This window comes from Neofelis nebulosa, chromosome 1 (assembly GCF_028018385.1).
Source record: "Neofelis nebulosa isolate mNeoNeb1 chromosome 1, mNeoNeb1.pri, whole genome shotgun sequence".
In the NCBI taxonomy this organism is placed as follows: Eukaryota; Metazoa; Chordata; class Mammalia; order Carnivora; family Felidae; genus Neofelis; species Neofelis nebulosa.
The window spans coordinates 40,951,056-40,976,100 of record NC_080782.1 but is presented as its reverse complement, the minus strand read 5'-3'; the positions used below and the strand labels follow the sequence as shown (position 1 = coordinate 40,976,100).

At 43.8% G+C, this 25,045-nt stretch overlaps 1 protein-coding gene across 4 annotated transcripts in view; it reads left to right on the top strand.

Moving 5' to 3' along the window:
- ARL15 (ADP ribosylation factor like GTPase 15) overlaps window positions 1–25,045 on the top strand; it is a 554,296-nt gene that overhangs the window by 163,876 nt on the left and 365,375 nt on the right. The window contains exon 2 of one of the 4 annotated variants that reach the window (XM_058719551.1): window positions 4,904–4,981. The exons of the other annotated variants lie outside the window; for them this stretch is intronic. Coding sequence (XP_058575534.1) covers window positions 4,904–4,981 — 78 coding nt within the window. The remainder of the gene's footprint in view (window positions 1–4,903; window positions 4,982–25,045) is intronic. 4 annotated transcript variants of the gene reach the window in all.

Genomic DNA, 25,045 nt, shown 5'->3' with positions numbered 1-25,045 from the left:
TGGTTGCTGCAGACTGTTGACGTCAAAAGCCATGACTGAATGACCCAAATATGTAGGGTGGTGGAATTTTTTTTCTTCCATTCTCTATAGCTGTTTGGGTGTAGGTTTCAAGAGGTAGGCACTTAGATTAAGGTTTAGGATTTTTCCAGCATGAGTCAATGGGTGGATAACGGGATAGAGGAATTTAGGACCATGGCAAGACAATGGTTGACGCCATAGATCATGAGCTGAGTTACTGAAAGGAGGGCAAACAGGAAGTAAAGGATGTGCAAGGAACTGGTATCTTGAGGCTGAATAATGTGTCATTGGGAGTTCAATGTGGTCCGACAAAAGGGCCTATGAACTTAAGATCACAGACGTAGAGCTGTTCCCAGAGGGGAAGCTCTCGTGTGGCTGTGGTTGGTCAGCAGCAGAAAAGATGGAAGGGTTGGGGAAGAAGAAAGACAGCCATGGCGTTGGATGGAGCATGCTCACGGATGGCCAGGTCATCAGGAACGTGGCGGGGCTCCGAGTGAGAGGCTGATCAAGATTCCGAAGTGCTCAGTGAATGAGGTGAAGGTCCCTCGATGTCCTTGACAAGGAGTAGTAGAGCTAGATGCTAGAACTCCTCACCCTGAGTCTTGAGGAGTAGGACTGGTCTGGAGATCCTCGAGGATCTCCCAGGAATCGAGTTGGGCCGCACAGTGGACGGGACATTTCACAAAGCTCTTGCAGGTGGAGGGGAGTTTCATGGTTTAGTGCTGCTGATTGTACCATTTTAACTGCCGGGTAAGCTGCCTGACTCCAGCACCTTCACTGGATCTTTGGCAAGTTCCTTCTCAGGGCTTCGCTTTATTCCATTTGCAAAGTGGAGGATAGTAAGAATAACTCCTTGGGTTTGGTGAGGATCAACCGAAATAATGTACTCTAGAACAGTGCCAGACACCCCTCCTCCGTGGCTTCCTCTTACTCCCTGTCCTAGCAGAAAATACCTGCCAATACCAACAGGTGTTTTTTTTTTTTTTTAATTGAAGTATAATTGGCATATAACCTTATGTTCGTAACAGGCGTACAGCACAATGATATTCGTATAAGCTGCAAAATGAAACCACAATAAGTCTAGTTAATATTCTTCACCATATAGTTACATTTTTTTCTTGTGATAACATCTTAGATCTACAATCTTTCAAATATGCAATACAGTGTCCTCAACTAAAGTCACCATGCTGTACATTCATCCCTAGGACTTATTTTTTTTAATGTTTATTGTTCAGAGAGAATGAGAGAGATACAGATACACAGAATCTGAAACAGGCTCCAGGCTCTGAGCTGTCAGCACAGAGTACGATGTGGGGCTCAAACTCGCGAACCGTGAGATCATGACCTGAGCCAAAGTCGGACACTTAACCGACTGAGCCACCCAGGCACCCTAGGACTTTTTATAACAAAGTTTTTATCTTTTGACTCCTTTGACCCATTTTGCCACCTTCCAAACCCTGCCTCTGGCAACCACCATTCTCTTCTATGTATCCATGAGCTTGTTTTTGCCTTTTTTGCATCCGCATAAGTGAACTCATGCCATAGTTACCTTTCTCTGACTTATTTCACTAAGTGCCTGCCAACCGTGAAGGTGATGCTTTCTAAGGGCCCTGTGAGGTAGATACTTACATCAGCTTTGTTTTTCAGATGTTAAAACTGAGACCTGGAAAGGTTAATCAACTTAAGGAAATGTACCATGGGAGAAGGCTCTCTGGAAAGACTGGGGTGGAGGGACTGGTGTGAGCCTGGCTTGTTGGAGAGAAGGCACGGAACAGTGTGGGGTGAGGGTAACTGTAGTGTGAAAGATGATGGAATCAGATAGGCGCTTTCCTCCCCGAAACTAGCTCTGGCAGTTCTCTGGTTAGGGAGTTCGGGGAAGGTGAAATCCAAGCTAGTTGTGCTATGGAGGGGCTCCTAGTTTAGATGAAGAAACCCATAGCTCATTTACTTGATTCTTAAGGCTCTCTGCCTGCTCTTCTCTAAGAGGTGTTGAGCTTCCAAGGGAGGAGACTGGACTCTCGAGAGACTCGGTTGTTGTATCTGTCACACAAGCCACATCTCCTTGGAGGACTCCCAGGGTTGGGGTCCCTGCCGGCACTGGACTCCCAGGGCGGAGAACTGGTGGTTTGAGCATGGAGTTCAGAAGTTGTTGAAGATGGCCCAGGCTGGGGCCTTTGAACTGGACCGAAAGCTAGTCTCAGGCGGCTTGCGGGGCCGGGAGTTTTTCTTAAGGCAGCCCGAGAGGTTAGTGTGCATGTGCTGTGTCTGGGACTGCTGCTTAGTAATCTGGATGTTTTGTTAATAAAGCTGATACGGCCTGTGTGATCCTGACTTGTACCTATTTAAAACGGTCAGAACTATTTGCAGAAATAGGTTTTGGTTGGAGAATGGCCCTTTTCTCTCCTGTCTCCTTTCAGTCTTTCCTTCTTCCAGCCCTTCACTATGAAAACTGAACTGAGTCTTCTTCCAGGGCTGCTCTTGGCGCCGCCTTAGACAGTTCCACATAGTGGGCACTGCAGAAGTGCCTGGCCAAGGGAGCAGGCGTGGCTAGGATCCGGCTCCTGCTCAGCCGGCTGAGGTACCCATTGTGCACTGGCACAGAGGTGCTAGTGGGCTGGCAGTGGCCCCGCCTCAGGCCTCCGTTCCCGTATGTGTCACAGGGCAAAGCACGGTGTGGCACGGTGCAGGGCCGGGTTGCGGGCCTGCTTGTATTTCCAGAGCCTGGCACAGGTCCACCAGACAACTGCGAAGTCTGTGGTTGGGCCGAGAGGCTGCGCGGAGGATGCTTAAGGGCACGGACCTTGGAGCCACACTGCCTGCATTCACGTTATGGTTGCCACTTACCTGCTGTGCAGTCTCTGTGCCTCAGGTTCTTCATCTACAGAATGGGCACAATCGCAGTACCTACATCAGAGTTGAGTTAGAATATAGGAAGCACTGAAAAGAGAGCCTAGTCTCTCTAGCACTGTTAAAGTGCTGTCAAAGAACTGCTCTGCAGTTATTGGGCTGGGACTTTGTATACGAAGCAAGGACTTTGCGTGGTCCACCGCTGAAAAACTTCTAGTCTGGTTCCGTTCGTTTTTCTCCAGTGCCAGCTTTTCAAAACTCTTCTTGCCTCCGCCGAATGAACGTAGTACAGAGTAACTGGGTTAAAGAGATTACAGCCACTTGGTACTTCTGTAAGTGGCAGCTATTTCTGATTTGCAGAGGTGAAAGGTCCTGGCGTGACCCACGGTGGCCCGCACCTCTCTGCAGCTCTGCTCGGAGCTGCTACTGGAGCTTGTCTAAAGGAGACCACTCCCTTTCAACTTAGCAGGCATATTTTCTGAGGTCCTTCTCTACAATTCTGGTTTGATTCCAACAAAAGGGGAGAATTCCAAACAGTTTGACTTTCTGCTTGGCAACACTGTTCCCCCTAGCTTGTGCTTGCTTGGCCATCTCTTCTATCCCTCCCTCGCTTAGAAATGTTTCCGGAGAGGCAGTGTGTCGTAGAGGACAGAGGACTGGGCTGCTTTTTTTGGATGCTGTTGCTGTTTTGTTTCATCTTGAATTTTTTCTTCCTTCTCCTTTCCCTTCTCCTTTCCCTTCTCCTTTCCCTTCTCCTTTCCCTTCTCCTTTCCCTTCTCCTTTCCCTTCTCCTTTCCCTTCTCCTTTCCCTTCTCCTTTCCCTTCTCCTTTCCCTTCTCCTTTCCCTTCTCCTTTCCCTTCTCCTTTCCCTTCTCCTTTCCCTTCTCCTTTCCCTTCTCCTTTCCCTTCTCCTTTCCCTTCTCCTTTCCCTTCTCCTTTCCCTTCTCCTTTCCCTTCTCCTTTCCCTTCTCCTTTCCCTTCTCCTTTCCCTTCTCCTTTCCCTTCTCCTTTCCCTTCTCCTTTCCCTTCTCCTTTCCCTTCTCCTTTCCCTTCTCCTTTCCCTTCTCCTTTCCCTTCTCCTTTCCCTTCTCCTTTCCCTTCTCCTTTCCCTTCTCCTTTCCCTTCTCCTTTCCCTTCTCCTTTCCCTTCTCCTTTCCCTTCTCCTTTCCCTTCTCCTTTCCCTTCTCCTTTCCCTTCTCCTTTCCCTTCTCCTTTCCCTTCTCCTTTCCCTTCTCCTTTCCCTTCTCCTTTCCCTTCTCCTTTCCCTTCTCCTTTCCCTTCTCCTCCCCCTTTTCTTTTGCTGTTGGTTCTTTTTTCAAGTCCCTGTGCTGAGTGTAGAAAACCTCTTAGGATTGTTGAATTTCTGTTCTGTTTTGTATAAAAAACATTGTACATCTACATAGTTCATCAATAGAATTTCTTAGTGTAACAAATTTCCCTGTGATTTGTTGGGTTTTCAAGATGTGTGTTTTAAAGACTGGGTCATTTAGATTGGATTGTTTAATCATTCCTGGGTTTCCTTTGCATTTCCTGAGTTTTTCAGGGCTCCAACTGGCCTGACCATGGCCTGTGGGCAGGATCACTTCTTGAGCCTGAGAGAAAAATAGAAACTTTTCTCTATTTCTGTGGACTCAGGCTGACATTTTTCTGTAGCCTCAATGTGTAGGCAATAGATTCTTGTGCTAGTGATATTTTAGTTTTCCCCAAATACATCTTGATTTGGGGAGAATGCCTAACTCTTTTGGTTATCTTTGGAAGCACTCAGGTGAATATTTTCTAGTCCTTAGTGCTTAGAGTTTTATCATAATTATGTGAGGTTAATATTCTTCTTAAATTGTTGCAAAAAAAAAAACCTGACTTGGAATCAAAAGAAAAATTTTACTATGTCAAGAATAGATCTTCAGTTGCTTATTTTAAAACTCTTCAAATCAGATTCTTTGTTCCATAGGAGGACACAAGTGTAATGAAACAAGTTGCTAAAAAAGTCAAAATTAGAGTTGTGTAGGAAGTGATGCATATTTTAATTCTTTATTCAAAGATCTTGAAAGCGACAAAAATGGATGATTATGAAGAAATGATGGAGATGAAGCATCAAGATCTCACAGGCTCATTGATGGTTTGATTCTCTCTGTTTTATGCTACTTTTCTTGGTTTCAAATTTTTACTTCTAGTTAGTTAACAGACAGTATAATAGTGGTTTCAGGAGTAGAATTTAGTGATGCATCACTTGCATGTAACACTCTGTGCTCATCTTGTCTGTTTTAAAGCAATTCTCTTCCATTTCCTGAATCCAGAGTGCTGAGTTTTTCTCAATTGCTTAATAAAGGTTATTTATCCCAATTGCTTTTTATATTGCGGTGAGTGATATTAAAACAGCAGCAACAAATGAATATTCTAAGGGTGGGTGTGGGTAGCTTTTTCCTAGGTATTCAAAATTAACATGGTCTTTTACAAAACAACATTTTATTCAGTGTCCATTTGCTTGAAATGGAGCAGTGACTTCACATCCTGGTTTTGAATGCAGGTGCACAGCCCTGTATTCAGATACTGAGCTACAATAAGAAAAGGTTCTGTTATGTTTTAAAATATTCCATGAAGGGAACACCTGGGGGGCTCAGTCAGTTGAATGTCCCACTTTGGCTTGGGTCACGATCCTGTGGTTAGTGAGTTTGAGCCCCGCATCCGGCTTGCTTGCCTCTGTCAGGAGACTGCTTTAGATCCTCTGCCCACCCACACCTCCCCCCCCCCCCCCCGCCCCCGGCTCCCTGCTGGGCCTCAAAAATGAACATTTAAAAAAGATTCCATCAAGGATACATGTCCCATTAGTTTTGGGAGAAGAAAAACCCTATGCTTCTTTCCTACCAACCTCTCCCCTCCTATCTAACATTCCTCACTCAAAGGCTTATTGAGACTTAATGTTTGGTAGGTATTTGGGCATCATAGGTACCACAGGGATAACTGTAGCTATTGAACTATAGCCTATAACATCAGCTATACTACAGTTCTTCGCTTGTGGGGAAAGCTCTGGTTGGTGGGGTAGAACAGCATGGACAACCTTTTTCTGGTAAGGGCCAGCTAGTAAATATTTTAGGCTTTGCAGGCTATACAGTCTGTGTCTTCACTATTCAACTCTGCTATGGTAGCACTAAAACAGCCAGAGATAATACATAAATAGTTGGATGTGGCTGTGATCCAATAAAGTTTTATTTATCTACTTATTTATTTTTAATATGAAATTTATTGTCAAAGTGGTTTCCATACAACACCCAGTGCTCATCCCAGCAGGTGCCCTCCTCAGTGCCCATCACCCACTAAACTTTTATTTTTAAAAACAGTCAGTGGGCCAGATTCAGCCCATAGATAATAGTTTGCCTGTGTCTGGGCTGGTAGACTAAGATTTATTTACCTCCTTGAAGAGAGGTAGTATTTCATGATAGTTTTTCATTGGCATCAGAATTTTGGTTTTTGTACTTGCGGGATACCTTTGGATGGAGACCATATGATCAGTGGCTTCCTTTACTTGAAGGATGTAAACTGTTTCCTGTGCATCTTCAGAGGCAGACTATAATAGGGTCAGAGTTTATAGGAAGTCCGGTATTGGTTCAGGGTGAGGAACTTTCTTGAAAGGTTTACTCTTGCCATGAATAGGAAAAGCCAAAGCTGAAGCTGCTTCGTACCTGTTCAGGACATTATAGAAGGGGTTCTTGCATTGAGTGAGAAAGTAGACTCAAGATTTTTCACCTTTTCCCCTACTTACCGGTTGGTCCTAATGTGAGACCATCTCTCTGCTTTACCATGAACTATTTAAAAACCATTGTGGTGTTGGGGAGGATTTCAGAGGTTTCTTTTCACTTAAACGATGGAATTCTTTCTTTCCAGTTTTATGCAGAACTCAGATATATAAAAGAAATGATGTTTCATTATATGTGATTTTTACAAACATCCTTGTTTATATTTAGAGTAGATCAGTGAGGACAATGAAGCTGTTTTTGATAAACACAAAACTGAATTTAAATTTAGATGATTTTAACTTAGATCCATTTAGATAGATGAGAACTGAAGGGTCATCCTCCAAGTTCATTTGGTATTGCATTTATTTTTTGTGATATTAAGGGAAAATAGGATTTTAATGGAGTCCTATTTATAGATATTAAAGTAATTTCATCTTAAATCTTCAGCGAGAAGGAAGAATATAGGTTTTGTTCTGAGACTTGACCCACCCCTCCAAAACCCCATTACTCTGGCAGCACGGGGGTGGGTGATGGGGTGTGAACTGTAAAAGTTCATGTACAGTACATTTGAGTATGTTTTTCTTCATTTCAGTCTCTAATAAAAATTCAGTTCTCTTCACAAAATACTTCTTAAATATCCAGCTGCCTCTTTGGAACCTTGTTGGGGGTATAGTTTGAAAACCACTGGTTTATAATCAGACCGAGGTGGACATCTAAGTTCTGTCCCTTAGCAGCCATGAGCTTGTAACTAATTCTGTGTTTCATCTGATGGGCCTAGAAATATTCCCATTGCTCTAGTTGTGAAGACCGAGATGATGGTGCAAAAACACCCAGAACATAGTAGTGTCTTAATGTCCTTTGCAGTCATGGTTTTAAATTGTGTGGCTCCATGTGATTTCAGTAGTAGGTTTTCGTTTGCCTTTTTTAGAAATTATTAACCGTCTTAAAGGAACCCTTGCCTAGGAACTCTGCCCTCAGAAATGACAGTTACTGCCCTGAAAGGAGTAGCTTGCAGGGGTCTGTAGCCCACCCTATTTGTGGTGGTGATTCTGTCTTCTGGCCTAAGAGCGAACAGTGGAGTTGAAGGGAGATCAGCCCTCCCAGGGGCAGAAGATAGGGGTCTAAGAGGCTTGCTTATCCACACACTCAGAAACCAGGGGAGGGAGTATGCAAACTTGTCTTGTGAGATTTTTGTTTTTGTTTTTAACACGTCAGTTGCCCTGTAAGGATGTGTAAGGATGTGAACAGTAAGGAGAGAGGGCTTGGGCCAGCAGCAGCCAGACTTGAGGGGACAATGAAGCTGGAGCAGGGTTAATACCTACAAGACAGAAAAAGTTAGTGTCCTTGTGTGTGTGGGGGGGTGGGTGGCAAATAGGTTGAGTGCCTGGGGACCAAAAGTAGGTAGCTTCTGGCCACCTGAGCTGGGCACAGGAAGTAGCCCTGAGACTTCACAGAAAATCCCAGGTGATTCCCCAAGCACCTTAATTGGGATCATTGTTTTTCAGCAAATGTAAGAAAGTGGTATGTCCATAGAAGTCATGAATTTGGGGGTATCCGATGCTGGAGAGTGGCCCAAAGAAACTGGTCTTGAAGCCAGATCCCAGAGGGAAGCTGGACAGGATCCTGTGGGGCCAGGAGGTTATACTAGGGAGTTGAGTTTCATTTAAGATTACTCTTAAAACTAATAAGTGGTTTTAAGCCAGAAGCATAGAACCTGATTTGCATGTTGAAATCTTGTGTTGGCTGCAGCATGGGGACTGGATTATAGAGGCAAGAGGGGTCTGGGGGACCTGTTAGGGACACTGTCCAGCTGCAGATGTGGACCACTTGGCCTGGGCTTTGGTGAGTTTGAGGATATGTCTTGTCTTTGCCAAGCACCTGATGCTTGTTAACTTGATCCAATAAGGTTAGTAGATTTAGTATTCCTCTCTCATGTCTGAGGGCCAGTTATTAAAGTTGAGAGCATGCGAGTTTTCTAAGGTCTGTCTAAACTCAAAGCTCACAGCTCACTTTCTTCCCTTTCCACAATCAGAAAAACAAAGTCTAGGTGGTCTAATTCATAAACTAATAAGCATTTTGACTCCTTGAGTGGTTGGACCACATTCTTCTGTTTCTGGGCAGTACAGTCATGTTTATAAGTTACTATGAGGCATTGACTGGGTAAAAGGGCTTGACCACTTGCGTATTTTGACAGCTTGACATATACATTTGACAAGATAAGCATCATGTTCAAGGTAGAGGCTTAAAATAAGTTCAAAGACCGAATCTCTGGCAGCAGCAGGACAGTGCTGAAAGATGATACTCGGTTATGTCCAAAAAAGAAGGGGAAAGTAGGAATGGAGGATAAATCCACGTATTTGAAATGTATTTTTCCTTATGACTTTAACGTTCCCAAGTGTCTAGTTGTGCAACTCATTGTCGCCTGTCATTACAAAATGCCATAACATGTTAATACTGAATACCAAAATGCGATAATCGACGACTAAAATTTAACCTAATGTACACCAAAACGTCTTCTGTTTTCGCATAGATGGAAATTTCCTGGTGGAACAACAGTATGGGGGCTGGCCGAAATGAATGGTGTTTTTGTTTTTGTTTTTTGCCTCTGGTGCTGGGTCTGTGGGGGCCGTGCTGGGAGCTAAGCCCTCTGGCCTTGGAACGTTTCTTCCTTTGGAAAATCTTGAGTTGGCATCCTGGGTGACCATGTTGGCAATAAGAATTCCGAGTCCTGGAATGTGAAGACAAGCAGGAAGAGACACCAGGAGACTGAAATCAGGCCTGGATCCAGGGTGTCCTTAGAAGCTGATGGCCAAGTGCATCTCCTGGGGCTTCCATGTCTGGGGCCCCATAGCGCAGATGCATAGAGGAACTTGTGTGTCTGGAGCACGGTAGACCCTCCATTTAAAAATCAAACACAGGGGCGCCTGGGTGGCTCAGTCGGTTGAGTGGGTTTGGCTCGGGTCATGATCTCACGGTTTGTGGGTTTGAGCACCGCATCGGGCTCTGTGCTGACAGCTCAGAGCCTGGAGCCTGCTTCGGATTCTCTGTCTCCCTCTCTCTCTCTGCCCCTCCCTTGCTCACACTGTCTGTCTGTCTGTCTCTCTCTCTCAAAAATAAACATTAAAAAATCAAGCAAACACAGATTTGGGGCTTACAAAGTTTCCTTTTGTAACTCCTTTTATCCTCCTGGTATCCTCTGAAGTAAGAGCAGTTAAGTAACTTGTCCAGGGTCCCACAAACAGTAAGCTGTATGGCTGGGATTTGATCGCAAGAAGCCTATCCCCAAATCTGTACTCCTAATGGCTCCCTGAACTGCTGCTTAATAAGCCTCTGTGGACTATTGAGTGTCTGATGCTGTGACTTTTCATGGTAGGGTATTGTCTGTCTACACCAGGGATTTTCAAAGCAAAGTTGTTGAAAGCTTTTGTCATCCCTTATTTCGCCCAGAATATTGTTAGAACTACCACATCTGCTCTCAAAAATAGTGATGCCCCGAAGTCCACTCTCCCTTGCACATTCTACTCTTCCCTTCATAACACTTCCCCTCTAGCTTGATATATTTGCTTTTGGAGGCACGGCCACTGGAGTGTAGATCCCACGAGAGCGTGTGTTCTGTGGACTGCTTTAGCCTCCGGCACAGAGGACACAGCTGAGCACAGAGTTGGTGCTCTGTACAAATATGTATTTATGCAAGGAGTATTAATGCCACATACACTGCCTTCAACTTGGTCTTCTAAAATCCTGAGCTTTTCTAAAAGATCATTATTACTGTGCTGTAGCAGTGAAACATCCCGGGGGGGATCAGTAGCCTGGGGAGTTGAAATATTAAGGCTCAGCTCTTCCGGTTGCCATTGTATATGGACAATACCTTTGAATAAAATTAATAAGAAGGACTTCTTACTACCTTAAAAAAATACGCTGCAGTTCTCCCCAGAATCCTATATGTTCTTAGAAATCAGAATTTGGCAGGTTTCTGCCGTGGACAAGGGACTGGTGCCCATGTTGGGTTTCCAGTGGCCATGTACCTTTTCCCTGGGTATTGAGAGTAGAGATCTTGTGCTGGGAAAAGCCTTTATGTCTAGGTAGGCTAGACATGGGGTCATGGAGATCTGTCACAAGTGTTATCTGTGGTCGGTAAGTGGTACTGCATTCAGCTTTTTAGAATTGGGTCTGATAGAATACTTAAACCATAAAATACTTGTGAACCTGCTTTTCTCAGTTTGATTTCATTTGCATTCATATGTTCTTTCTTTTTCTAATCTTTTTTTTTTTTTTTAATGTTTATTTTTGAGAGATGGAGACAGAGCTCGAGTGGGGGAGGGGCAGAGAGAGAGGGAGACACAGAATCCAAAACAGGCTCCAGGCTCTGAGCTGTCAGCACAGAGCCTGATACGGGGCTGGAACTCATGAACCGTGAGATCATGACCTGAGCTGAAGTCGGACGCTTAACTGATTGAACCACCTAGGCACCCCTGCATTCATTTGTTCTTAATGATTAAGAGTGTGGGCTCTCAAGTCCAAAAGGTTTGGGTTCAAATCCTACTTCTGTCACCTATGAACTGCTGTTGCCCTGTCTACATCGAGGAAAATACTAGTGTAAAGTGGAATGCATCACACTTCCATTTAACTGTCATGAGGGACTACTCTTCCTTGTTGCGAATACAGTCTCAACAGCTTACCAGTTAAGATTGGAGTTGTTTCAAAAGTAGGGGCTTCGGGGCGCCTGGGTGGCGCAGTCGGTTAAGCGTCCGACTTCAGCCAGGTCACGATCTCGCGGTCCGTGAGTTCGAGCCCCGCGTCAGGCTCTGGGCTGATGGCTCGGAGCCTGGAGCCTGTTTCCGATTCTGTGTCTCCCTCTCTCTCTGCCCCTCCCCCGTTCATGCTCTGTCTCTCTCTGTCCCAAAAATAAATAAAAAAAAAACGTTGGGGAAAAAAAAAAAATTAAAAAAAAAAAAAAAGTAGGGGCTTCAACAGGTGGATGTTTCTTTTTTCTCAGGCAAGTTCACAAGTCATTAGGGCCCTACGATGCTGCTGCTCACTGTGTATGGACTTTAAGTTCCTAGTTCATGGTGCTGCCAGAGCTCCTGCGATCACTTCTGCATTCCAGGCTGCAGGATGGAGAAAGTATGGAAGAGTGTACCTCCCTCTGGAGCCTTAAGACTTTCTGATTGTATCTCATTGACCAGAACTTGGTCACATTGCCATACGGAGCTGCAAAAGAAGCTGGAGAATAGAATTTTTTTTTTTCACTCCGAAACCAACCTCTCTGTAGCTATCTTCAAATATTCTTCACATACCTGTATCTCTCCAGGTCTACTGCTTGAGATTACTAACAGGGTTGTTCTCTGCTTTGTATATCTCTTGTCTGTATAGTTTCTTTGTATTTATACTTTTGGCTTCCTCATAAATTTAGGTTTCACTGGTTCTTCATGGTCATGAAGTTACTTAATGGCTCTGCTTTTTGGATTCTCTCAGCTTCACTTCCCTCTGCTAACTGCTTCATCTTGGTATTTTTTCACTCAGGTTTTGGAGAGCACGAACGATTGGTCTAGTCTCGTTCTCCCTGCTGGGCCATACCATGGTTGTTGACCAGCTTAAGAATGGACAGCTGTCTAGTTTAATCAGCTGGGGTAACCTTGGTTTTGAGCCTTTTCATCTGTAGAGGTGTAGAGGCAGAGCAGGCTTTATAATGCGACAGACTGCTTTACCCTTGACAAATGGAACTTCTTCTGGCAGGGAGTCAGAGATAAATCTTAAAAGGAGGATGTTTTTGCATATTATGAATTTTTGGTAGTATGTAGACAGTCAAGAAGTATCAATAACAGATTGGAGAGTGATTATTTGGAAATAGGATGTTTAAAGCATATACCTCAAATGATTGCCCATCCTGTGATATTTCATGATTTTGCTCATGTCACTTTCATCTGGAATGGTCTCCTGTGCCTCCCTTTCACCGAGCTAATTCGGAATCTTCTATAACTCTGTTAAGGAGGTTTCCCCCTCCAGAGAGTCTTTAAGGGGTTCAGTGATCCTACTGTGTCTCCTCCCTAAAACCCTTCGTAAATACCTCTTATGATGATGAACACACTTATATTGCCATTGTCCGTCTCAGGTCTGTTAAATTACTCTCTCCTGCATTAGAAGACCATTGATGCCAGTGTTTGGTCTCATTAATCTTTGTGGATCTAATATTTACCTAGCAATGCCTGTCACATTATTGATGCTGAGCAAGTGTTTGTGTTCCTGTTCATTTTTTGTTTTTTGGATTGAATTTCTCCCCACGGCCTCCTAAAAAGTGAAGGAATAAACTCTCCAAGGTTAAGTGGTATTAATTTTAATTTGGTAAATTAGAAGGGCATCTGTTCCCTCTTTTCATACTCGTTAGAATTTTCAGAATTGTTCTTACCTTCATTCACCGTTGAGCCAAAATTTGCTTTTATGTGGTTGTTACCCGTGACTTTTAGTGCTATTTACAGAAGTTTGTCTAAAACGTTGTGGTGATGAAATCTGTAAACTTTGATAGGACGATTTTCTGTTTGGGCTAGATGATTTCTGCTAGATGACTATGTCCACCTGGGGTTATTTCTGCTATAGCTTTTCAAATCTTTGTGACTGAATTACACAGAAAAATCATGCGTGATTATTTTTAGTGGGTGAGGGCCATGATTCCTTTTCGTTTATTAAAATGAAAAAAAAATGTTTTATTTATCTTTGAGAGAGGGTGAGTGGGGGAGGGGCAGAGAGATAGGGAGACACAGAATCTGAAGCAGGTTCCAGACTCTGAGCTGTTAGCACAGAGCCTAATGAGGGGCTGGAACCCATTAACAGTGAGATCAAGACCTTGAGCCAGAGTCAGACGCTTAAGTGACTGAGGCCCACAGGTGTGCCTCCCTCCCCACTTTTTTAAAATATTTTTTGAGAGAGAGAGAGAGAGAGAGTGTGTGTGTGTGTGTGTGGGCACGCACGTGTGCAAGCAGGGTGGGGTGGGGCAGAGAGAGGGAGACAGAGGATCGGAAGCAGAATCTGCCCTTGACAACAGCAAGCCCACTGTGGGGCTCAAACTCTCAAACCGTGAGATCATGACCTGGGCCAAAGGATGATGGTGACACTTTTATACCTGAAAACCTTGTAGAAATGTGGAGAGGTCAATTTTGCTAGCTTTGCTTTAGAGGCAAATGCTTCTTGCCAGGCATTATCACCCTCTCTTTCCCTAGACTGAAGAAGTTATAAAATAGATGCTGAGGAACAAAATCCTCCACGTTTTGTAAGCAAAACTTCATTTTATTTTGTAAATACACCTTTATGCCTTTCTAAAAGATAGTCCCCATTTGCTGAAAGCAACCTTCAGCGTGTACTAAGGGAGTTGTTAAAAAAAAAATTCACTGTTAGTTTTCAGTGACCACACTCCCAGAAGGAAATAGGGAGTTCTGAAGTAAGTGCATTCCCAGGGGATTGTCTCTGTCAGACTGAAGCATACGGACTGACCTGGCCTTTGCTGAGGCAGGATTCTGCCCACTCAGCACCTTGGCGCTCCCATGCATCTTGGAATGCACTAGAACGGGTCTTCTCTGTCCACATCTCCCCGAATCTTGCGTCTTTGCCTCCAGCGCATTTGTTTTGGGAGGCTGTCAAGAGAACCTGCTGATCTTCGCTTTCTTTGGCAAGAGATGAGCCAGGTGTGGGCCTCATCTGAAGGGGTATTAACTGCTCTCCTTCCTCCTTTCTTGCTGTCCCAGTTCCAGTATATTACTCCTAGTACTCTGTGGCATTGGCTCGGCTAGATTAACCTTCCTTATTCTGCTCACACACAGAATTACGGAGGAGAAAATAAGGCAACACGACCATCATCTTTCATCAGGATGAAGGATTACGTAACACAGCAAACTGTTAAAATAGCTTTTAGTAAAAGAGAAATAGTGTGTTTTTACACCCTTTGGAACTGGAATTTGTTAGACCTTGAAATCCTTTTCGGACCGTTGCAGTAAATAACTTCCTTTCTGCCGTCTTGGTTGAAGATTTTTTTTTCTTCTTTATTTTCATGCTCACCTTTGAAATATCTTAGGGAAAACAACAGTAAACTGTAAGTAATCCTATTTCAAATTGAGTGTTCTTTTTCTTCTGGATTACCCATGTTTTTCTATAGACCTATCTTAACAGATTTGAACCAATCTGTGACTTGGGTTTTGACAGCATCTCTTTTGCACTTTCGTCTGATGAGACAGCAAAGATGAGAAGGTTATGGTTCGTGAAATAACATTCTTTAGTTCTTAGGCAAGTCTGCCTGTAGATTTATGAATGCTGATTTGGAGGCTACTGGGTCAGAGTTGATCTAGGGTAGAGCTTCATTCTTTAATTGGAAATAATTATTTCTGTTTCCACTCCTAACTATGTATGATGTCCCATGGGTTTACCATTAAAATAAAATGAGTTCTTACAAATAGAGTATCTGTACAGGGAGAGAATATGAACAAATCATTTTACGTATATTCCTGGTTCTTGTACCATGGCGAAAGGAAGTTTGGTTATGCTTTTAAACCTTTGTTTTCTGACTTCCTGTAATTGGAGGAGAGACGCCATTCACAAGAAAAATACCGTAGAGTGCATCTAGATCGAGTGGGATGGTGGTCCTGCTCCTTGGTCTGAGGTAGGATGGTCCGTGATGAGGCAGTATGGGTAAGGGCTGGAGAGAATGAGATAATAAGGCTAGTCAGGAGAAAACACACGTTCAGGAGTTTCAGGGTAATAATTTTGGCCATCCCGATAACAGTAGTTGTATGTTTTGGGAATGTGAAGGAGTATAAATAAAGTAGATTTTAAGTAACAACAAATGTCTTCACTTTTCAGAGATAAAGCTTTTAAAGAGTTACTCAAATGACAAATGCTTGGACTCCTTTATGGCACTGGGGACATCTACTTCTTAAAAATATTGTTGTGTAGCAGTTAGGATTAGGAGGCTGAGAGATACACCACGGTCTTGAAGCAAGCTCAAGGTTGATTTCTATGTCCTGTACAGAGTCTAGAGGAGGGTGGTGTGGAAATCCACTGTCACCCCTGTCCCCAGGCTCACTCATCACATGCCTGTCATTCTCTGGGTGCCCTCATAGTCTAAGGCAGTCGCCGGAGCTACAGTGAATCTCGTGTTTCTACAGGGTGGAAAAAGAGCTCAGAAAGGCAGAAGAGCCAGAAGTGTCCCTCTTAGAGTCTGTTCCCTTTTTGCATCCTTTACTCAAGCCTTGCTATGGAGAACTTAGTTACGTAACTATCCCTAGCTCGAGGGACAGCTGGAAAATAGATTTTTTTTTTATTCCAAATGACATAAGATATTTACTTGTCACTTGGGGGAAAATAACCTTTCCAGCTTACTGAGAGGGTTGTTAAGTCCATTTGTACAAAGTACAAATTTACAAAGTAATTTACAAAGGTGGAAGGGAGGTGTGAATGTTGGACAAGGTAATGAACGTTCTGTGTCTTGGCTCCAAGGGGGGCCTGTAGGTGGCATTGCTCTGGGTTACTTTCAGTAACGCATTTCATTCAAAATAAATCCAGTAGTGTTGATAATGATGATGATACCTTAATGAAAATTCCCTAAGACTAAATCATCAGTCATTTGTTTTGAACATAGCACCAGTGAATGGAACTTTCTGAAAGTTTAGATTGAGTTTAAGAACTTCACCCAACAAATCATCTTCTAAGTTTGCTTTTTCTATTGTTGTAATTTTTATTTGGATGTCCATGTGTATAGCCTTTGGCTTTTGATCTTTTCCTAATTTAATCATAGAGTTTAGTTTCTTCCAGATATCTGAAGACTTCTCTGAAGACTATTAGACTTATGCAGAATCAGTCTGATAGGACTTCTTGGCCTTCAGAAGGAATCCATCTTTAAAAGCATTTTTGCTGCCAAGGGAGTCAGGATCCTGTATCTCTGCTTCCTTGACATAGCAGATACAGCTGTGGCTTAGATTGTGGCATTATAAATGTTTATGGAGAAGCCCTTACTTGACAGTAAACCATAAAAATAATGTTGGACTGTATAGAGTTAGGGTTATTTTGACGATCCACTTAATGTGCAAAAACCGATTTCCCCAGTTAAATTCATACTCATGTTTGGTACGTGTAGTTTTGGGAGTGGGCATGAGTTTTAGGAATCTGAATTTGATTTGGGAGAAGTCATGAATTCTGAAGAGTGCTCCATTGATACTCAGAGACTAAGGACCTCCATCTTCTCTAAATGCAGCCCCTTTGAAATGTTCCATATTTAACTATGAGGCTTTCCTTCCTACAAAGATTACTTTTTTCTAGAAGGATTGTAGACCTTTATGATCTGCTAAGAACTGAACTAAATAAGTGCTTATAAAACTACTAGCAGTCAAAGACTTAAAAATTGGATATTTGTGCAGGATTGAAAAGAAAGGAAATTAAGCCGTAACAACTAATCCCGTTTCTTAAATGGTACTGAGTTGAATTGTTACCACTACTGCAGGATCTGCTTTATAGTCCCATGATCATGCACTGTGCCACACTATTGCTCCGGTCTTACTTGACCTGGCCTAGAAAAAGCAGGCAGAGGGAAAAAAAAATTGAGCCACTTGCTCGTAAAGCAGACGTCAGAACACAGCAGATATTCTCTACAGAGGGAAGCAGGTCAAGGGGGGCAGAAGTCAGTTCTGTGGGACAAACATTTAGTTGTAATTTCTTATTCTTAATCTCGTGGAGAATGTCTGAATGTATCCAGATCTCATTTGCCATGTGTAGAGTTGGCATTTACACGGTAAGCAGTGTATGTTTTTGCAGTTCCAAATGTCATGAAAATATAAATGAAGTGTTGGCAAGCACATGGAGCAATGGGAATGTTCTCCACTGCTGGTGGGAGTGTAGGTTTGTACAACCACTTTGGAAGGAAATCAAGTTGAGTGCCAGCATATTGAACGATGTGGGCAAATCTACTCCCAGGTATATATACCTCAGAGAAATTGTGTAATTATAAGATGACCTATGTGGGGAATGTCCGTAGGAGAAATAGTCACAAAAACACAATATTAGAAATGTCCGTCAGTAACAGACTAGATTAATTATGGAATTCTAATTTCCTAGTATGCTATACCGCAGCAAAAACCGATCCAAAAACATGTACGTGAACCACAGCTATACAATTCACAATACATTTTACAAACATAATTTGAATGCAAAAGCAAGTCACAGGAAAACACATGCAGTTTGATTTCATTTCTACAAGGTTCAGAAACTGCAAAGCTAAGCAACACATTCTTGTAGGGTGCCCTATATTTGTAGATAAACTATAAAGAGAAGCAAAATCAGGGCACCTGGGTGGCTCAGTCGGTTGAGCCTCCGACTTTGGCCCACGTCGTGATCCCACATGCCTTTGAGCCCCACTTTGGGCTCGCTGCCATCAGCGCAGGATCTGCTTCAGATCCTCTCTCCCCCACTTTCTGCACCTCCCCCGCTCATGCATGCTCTCAAAAGTAAATGTTTCAGAAAAATAAAAGCAAAATTGCAGATGTGGTTACATTTTAGGGCAGCGGTTCTCAGCGGTCAGTGATTTCTGCCCTCCAGGGGATCCATGGCAATGGCTGGAGACCTTTTTGGTGGCCACGACGGAGGGTGATGGTACTGGTGTCTAGTGGGTTGAGGCCAGGGGTTTCGCTAAACCTCCAACCATACACTGGCTAAGCACATTATATGGCTCAACATGTTGATGGTGCTGAGGTTGAGAAACTCTGCTCTGGGAGAGTGGAGGGAAGGAGGAAAAGGCTTTAAAAGTTTCAGTGATACTCTACTTCATAACTTGAATGGCATGCACATAGTGTTTGCCTTATAGTTATTCTTTAAGGTACATACTTCCTGTACATGCTTTTTTTTTGTACGTTTTGCAGCACACACAAAATTCTAACACAGTTTAATGTTTTCTTTTTTCACCTCAGTCTCTGTCAGTTGACTCAAATGCCCTGAGCCCATTTCTTAATTCAGAAATATGGGGTGGTATTGGGACACCTGGATGGCTCAGTCGGTTGGGTGGCTGACTTCGGTTCAGGTCATGATCTCACCGTTCATGAGTTCGAGCCCCATGTTGGGCCCTGTGCTGACAGCTCAGGGTCTGGAGCCTGCCTTGGATTCTGTGTCCCCCTTGCTCTCGGCCCCTCCCCTGCTCTCTGTCTCTCTGTCTCTCTCTCTCTCTCTCTCTCAAAAATAAACATTAAAAAAAAATTTTTTTAAATGGGTGGTATCTGTATAGAAGACCATGAAAGGACGTAAGATTCAGTGATAAAATATCTTGACTTTTTCCTTTGAAGGCCTAAGGGGAGGGGTGTCTGAGACTATGGATGGGAAATACAATGGTGTTTACTTCTGAAGACCAAATTATTTCCTCAGAAAGGCCTTAAAAAGACTCGAAGTCTTTTTCCCACCTCGCAGAGAAAAATCCTTCACGTGTGTGCACAAAAAGTATAAGGAGATTGTTAAATGGATAAAGCAAGAATTCTGAGTAAATGAAAGGACCACAGGTCGTATGGTTGAGGGCAGGGAGCCTAGCCCGTGTCTGTCCTCATATCTTGGTACCTTGTACAGCACCTGGTGCAGGATGAATGCTCAGTAGCTGTATGTTCCATTTATTCCATTAAAGTGAGCAGTTCTCAGTTTTGCCTTAGTTTGGATTTAAGAAGAATCAGGTTTTTATTTGTTCTGTCACTTCTTGTTTTAGCTGCTTGTCTCCACTGAATATCTTTTTATGTATTTTATAGATTCACTCAAGATGCTGGGTTTCGCATATAACCTTTAGTCTCGAAACAAAATTGGATGGTATTCGTCTGCAGTAAGATGAATAGGTTACTTGGGAGCTACACAGGCTTTGTTTTCTTTTTTTGTTTTGTTTTGTTTTTTGTTTTTTAAAGTTCCTCCGTGGGCATGATTTTTGTTTTTTGGTTGTTTGGGTTTTTTTTTTTTTGTTTGTTTTTTTTTTTTTTTTTTGAGTCCTCTGAGAAGCAGATGCCAAATTGGGATTAGGCACGCAAGAGAAGAGTTAGGGAAGTGTCTGTGAAGGCTAAGGGGAAGGGAAGAGAAGAAAGAGAACCTTCAGAGCCTGCTGCCGGTTTGACTCCCTTGAATGGAGCGTGGGAAGAAGGAAAGAGGGTTGGCCGTGGTGGAGCTCGAGACGGCAGTGAGGTCCTGAGAAGGTCTTGCCGGGGTCCTTTGGAGGCCTCCCTGTGCAGAGCTGCCTGTTGGAGGAGCCCCAAGATGGGCAGGAAAAAGCCTGACTTTGGGCCTTCTGCGTGCTCGGGCCCCGGCTGTCAGCAGCCCAGCAGAAGCACAGCCTCCCGTGGTGGACCTTGTGGCAGCTGGAGGCTGTCAGTTCTCTGTGCTTCTCTAGATGGGAGGTCTGAGCGTGGCCACTGCCCCAGGGAGTCAACGCAACAGGGTATTTACAACTGGAACCTGTGAGTACTGGCACGGTTGATGCCAGGAATTGTTTAGTTACTCTCGAGCACCTCGCGTGTAGTCTGGGCCAGGGACCAAGCAGGTGTTCGGTCTCTGCTTATTTAATGAAGAAGCTGCAGCTGTGAACTAATTCTAAGGCAGATAAAAATTGTCCCTAAAAGGAGAACGCTGCAGGCTGGAATGCTCCCCCTTTCCCACTTCCCATGTTGAAGCTCTAACCCCCAACTTGATGGTATTTAGACACGGGGGCCTTTGGGGGCTGATCAGTAGGTTTCGATACAGTCATGAGGGTGGGGGCCTCACGACGGGATTAGCCCTTAGAAGAGACGTCAGAGTTTGTGCTCTACTCTGGGCCGCAAGCACACATGGCGAAGGTGGCCTTCTGTGAGCCAGGGAAAGAGGGACCAGAACTGGATCACATTGGTACCGTGATCTCTTACTTCTCGCTGCAGGAAGACATAAACTTTAAGGCACCCATCCTATGGTATTTTGTTATGGCAGGCCACCCAGACTAAAACACAGAGGGAGGAAAAAAACCTGCAAATTGTAAATAATACAAACCTGAAATCTTGTTGGCACCTGTTGAGAATGAATGCTAAATTCTTAAATAGAAGAAATTTAAGATCATGGGTGAGACATGGTGTTCGGTGACTTTTATTTCCACGTGTTTTGAACTTTGCCAAATAGCAGCTGATTCAGCTCTTAAAAAACGAGAGAAAAGCTGTAGTTCCTACATGTTAGGAATCCATAATGTGAAACGAGCAAGACCGAAATGGAAGTTTTCAGCATGTCTGTCGTGTGTATATTCCAGGATATGAATGTGTTGTATACAGGCAAATGCATACTGAACCTTAAGCGTTAAAAACTTTAATAAAAAATCATTACTGAGACAACAGAGGATATTCTGTATGCCGTCCACTCTTCTCCCAACATTTGGAATAGATCATTCTCTAGGAGTTGAAATGCTTATTTAGAGTGCCCTAACTCAGAAGGCTGAAGAAAAATTTACATCTGGTCTTCTAGGCAGAAGATTTAAGCCACGGGTGGGGAAAACTTTCTCAATGGAGTTATAAAGGCTACTAGGTTGAAACAGTGAAGCAGAAAAGTCTTTAAAACCAAGCCTCTGCTTGGAGGAGATAGCTCTTCTGTCCTGTGCAGTGTAGCACAGGAGGCAATGTGTGTTCTCTTGAATGTGATATCCTGTTGTATTACAAAGGAGTAATTTAGTTTTTGAAACAAAAGGAGTCCTGTTACGTGGATCTTAACTATTTTGGGTATTAAACAACATTCATTGGGTTCTGGTCAGGAGGAAGGAGGGGAAGTAAATTCGGGCCAGGAGTTTACATTACAATTGTGGGTCTATGATTTCATGAAGTCCTGGCAGCGGAAGCAGGCCATACTTGAGAATGTGTTCTTGAAATGAGCCTTCTGCAGTCACCTGTAGATTAACCGTGGGCTAAAGGGTACACTGGGGGATAGCTGAGGACTTGCCTTTGGAATGGGTAAGTGCTCTCACAGGAAACTCTGGCTCTGGAGACTTCAGAGCTGTGAACTCTAACCATCACAGCAGCTGGTGGTGGCCAGAAGCAGGACGCGTGGTAATCTGACCATCTAGCCACCTTTGTATCAGACTGTGGACCCCGTTGATCAAAACTAAGTGAAGAGGCCTTGGGTAAATCAAGCCGGGTCAGTTAATCACTCCTCCTGGGTAAAGCACACAACCCCACTAGACGATGGTTACCTTTCTGTATCCAACACCTGCATGAACTCAAATTGTGTCTAGTGATGGAGATTTGACTGAAAGAACACCAGTGAAATCACATGCGTGGTTAGCGCTTTTGCATAGTAATAATTCTTCTGACTTTGCAGAATGTGTCAAATGCTATTTTACTAGCAAACTTTCGTCCTTTAGGACAATAACAGTTGGTGAAAATGGGATCCAGATTCATCCTGAGGTCGATTCATTCAGTAGTGAGTAGTGCTAATCCTCTGATCTAGCTATGACATTTGCTCATACCTGCTACCCTGCTCATATTTCAACTTCTGTGACTGTCCCCTCAGGAGGGGACAAGGAGAGCTACCTTTTGCCAGTACAGTAAAATGGGAAAACCATTGCATATTAATACTGTTAATACTGTGTGTTATTTAAACCGCTTATTTCAGTCTAGCTTTTCAGGTCTGAACAAATGCTACCTTAAACTTCGACTGAGTTCTTCTAATACCTAGTGGCAGATGTAAGGACCCTGCGCTTCTTTCTTCTTGCTACCGAAGCAAATCACTACAGATTTTGTGGCTTGAAAGAACATAAGTTTATTCTTGCTCTGGAGGTCAGAAGTCCGAAGTAGGTCTCACTGGACTAAAGTCAAGATGTTGTCAGGGGCTGCGTTCTTTCTGGAGGCTCTGGAAGAGTATCCAGTCCTTGGGTTTTTGGGCTACTGGGGGGCTGCCTATATTCCTTGGCTCGTGGCCCCCTTCCGGCAACAGTAGCACACCAGCTGCTGCTTCAGTTGTTACGTCTATTTTTGCTGTCATGAATCCTTGGTTACAGCTGACCCTCCAGTCTCGCTCTTCGTGAGAATCCTTAGTGATGAAATTGGGTTTACCTGGGCGACCCAGGCTCACCTTCCCATCTCAAGATCCTTAACTTAATCTCCTCTGCAAAGGGCTCTTTGGCCATGTAAGGTAACATATGCATGGGTTTCGGATATTGGGATATAGACCCCTGTAGGGGGCGGGGATGGAAGCATCTGCCTACCACCAGCACCAAAGAGAAAAGTATAGAGCACTCAGTACAGCTGGTCATGATTCCTGGAGGGAAAGAAGATCAAGGTAGGCAAGTCCTGATGCTCAGTTTAAGATGTCATCATCATGTAGAGCACCAAGGTTAAATATGTGTGTCAGATAGACTGAAAGTCCTATAAATGGGCTCTTTAAATACTCTAGCAACAAATTCAAGAGCAGGTTTAATATGTGACCACGTGGAGAGGGCTGCTGTTGACCATACCTGTTTGTGCTGCTTGAAGATTCCAGCCTAGGTATTGGTTGTAAGCTGTGTGGGGTGTGGAGATGTGGGCAGTCATGATAAAGAAGTGAAAACGCTCCAAGACTCCTCAGCTGAAGAAACTCAGCATAATTGTAGACTTTAATGGAACAGAGGTGAATTAAGATACTGGTTTGGGGGCGCCTGGGTGGCGCAGTCGGTTAAGCGTCCGACTTCAGCCAGGTCACGATCTCGCGGTCCGTGAGTTCGAGCCCCGCGTCAGGCTCTGGGCTGATGGCTCGGAGCCTGGAGCCTGTTTCCGATTCTGTGTCTCCCTCTCTCTCTCTGCCCCTCCCCCGTTCATGCTCTGTCTCTCTCTGTCCCAAAAAATGAATAAAAAACGTTGAAAAAAAAAAAAATTTTTTTTTTTTTTTTTTTTTTTAAAAGATACTGGTTTGGCTGTGTTTAATAAAGATCAACATAATAGTGGCTTAAACAGTAAGATTCTCGTGAATCCATTAGAGACACAGGCTCCTTCTAGCTTGTTCTTCCATTGTGCGGGTTATTCTGCTTGTGTGCCGGCTGAAGACCGCTCACCCCTCCTGCATCTTTGTTAGTCTGTGGGAAAGAGGAAGTGGAGGACCAGCAGTTCCCTTTATGGGCATGACCTTGGGGTTGCACACATCACTTCCCCTCACCTCCCAAGTCCTGGGCCTTGAGTCGTAGGCCTACTTTACTACAAAGGAGGTTTGGAAATAGGGACTGTAGTAACAATGTAAGTAACTCTGAGGATTTTGCCCCTAAAGGGGAGGAGAGAATGGACAGTGGGGGAAATGTGCAGTCTTTTTTCATGAGGAAATGAGCTAAGGCAGGCTGTCTGATGGCTGACGCACAGACCGCCGCAGTATACCTTCAGGAAAGTGTGTAGAACAGTCACTATTGCCTACAGCCATTGTCCACGTAGACATTAATTGTGTGCATAGTGGGATTTTGTGTTTACGAGAAGTCCAGCTTCTGGTTGGAGGGATAATTGAGACTTCATAGGCCAAGATTGAATCTAAAGATTTATAAATATCAATATATGTATTTTTGTCCAGACACATGCACGTACATGGTTAGTGTTGGTGCTGGCAATTTTATTTCGGAGGGTGTAAGTGGGGGGTTATATGCTTTATAACCCAGGAAGTGAGAGTTCAGGATTGCTTCCTTCAGTAAAGTAACATTTTGAAGTAAAGTAAGAATATCTGGCTAACATTGCTAACTTTCCAGGCAGGGGAGTTTAAAGTTTTACATTTAGTGGACCTATTGGGAGCTGCAAATATCCTCCTAAAAAGTCTGTTTATACAGAATGAGTTATACTATGGAATGTGTGAGATGGACAGGAATGCCTCCTTTTTTTTTTTTTTTTTTTTTTTTTTTTTTTAACAGCTTTTGCAATTGGAGCCTAGATAAGAGCAAGATTAAATCTGTTTGGTTTAGGTGTTCTATTTTGGGGAATGAAGAATGCATTTGTTTTCTCTCTCTCAAGAACGAGGCTGGTCTGCTGCCAACCTGGAAGAGTCGAGCACGCTCCATTGAAGTCCTTCCCATTGACTCTGACCCAGACTAAATCCACTCTTTCCACCCCTAAAACTGCCCATGGGCTGTGCTTCCTTCCTTGGTGACTGGCACAACAGGCCATCCAGCTGCCCCTCCAGGGACTAGGCTCAGTCCCCATCCCTGCCCTTCTTCCTCATGGTCTCCACCCCAAGATCCTGACCTCCCTTCTCTGCTGCCCTTACCCGGGTCTAGCACCACCATTTCTTGTCTGGAAAACCCTAACAGCCATCCGCCGCCTAGCTGGTCTTGCCTTTCCAGTCTTGCCCCCTCTCAACCCATTTCTCCACTTTGCAACATGGCACAGTCTGCGAAATGCAGATACGCCTATGCTAAAAACTGCTTGGTAGTCTCCGTCGTTCCTTCTCTGCCGCCTCTTCGACCTCCAGCATTCTGTATCCTGGGCACAGTCCTCTACTCTCAG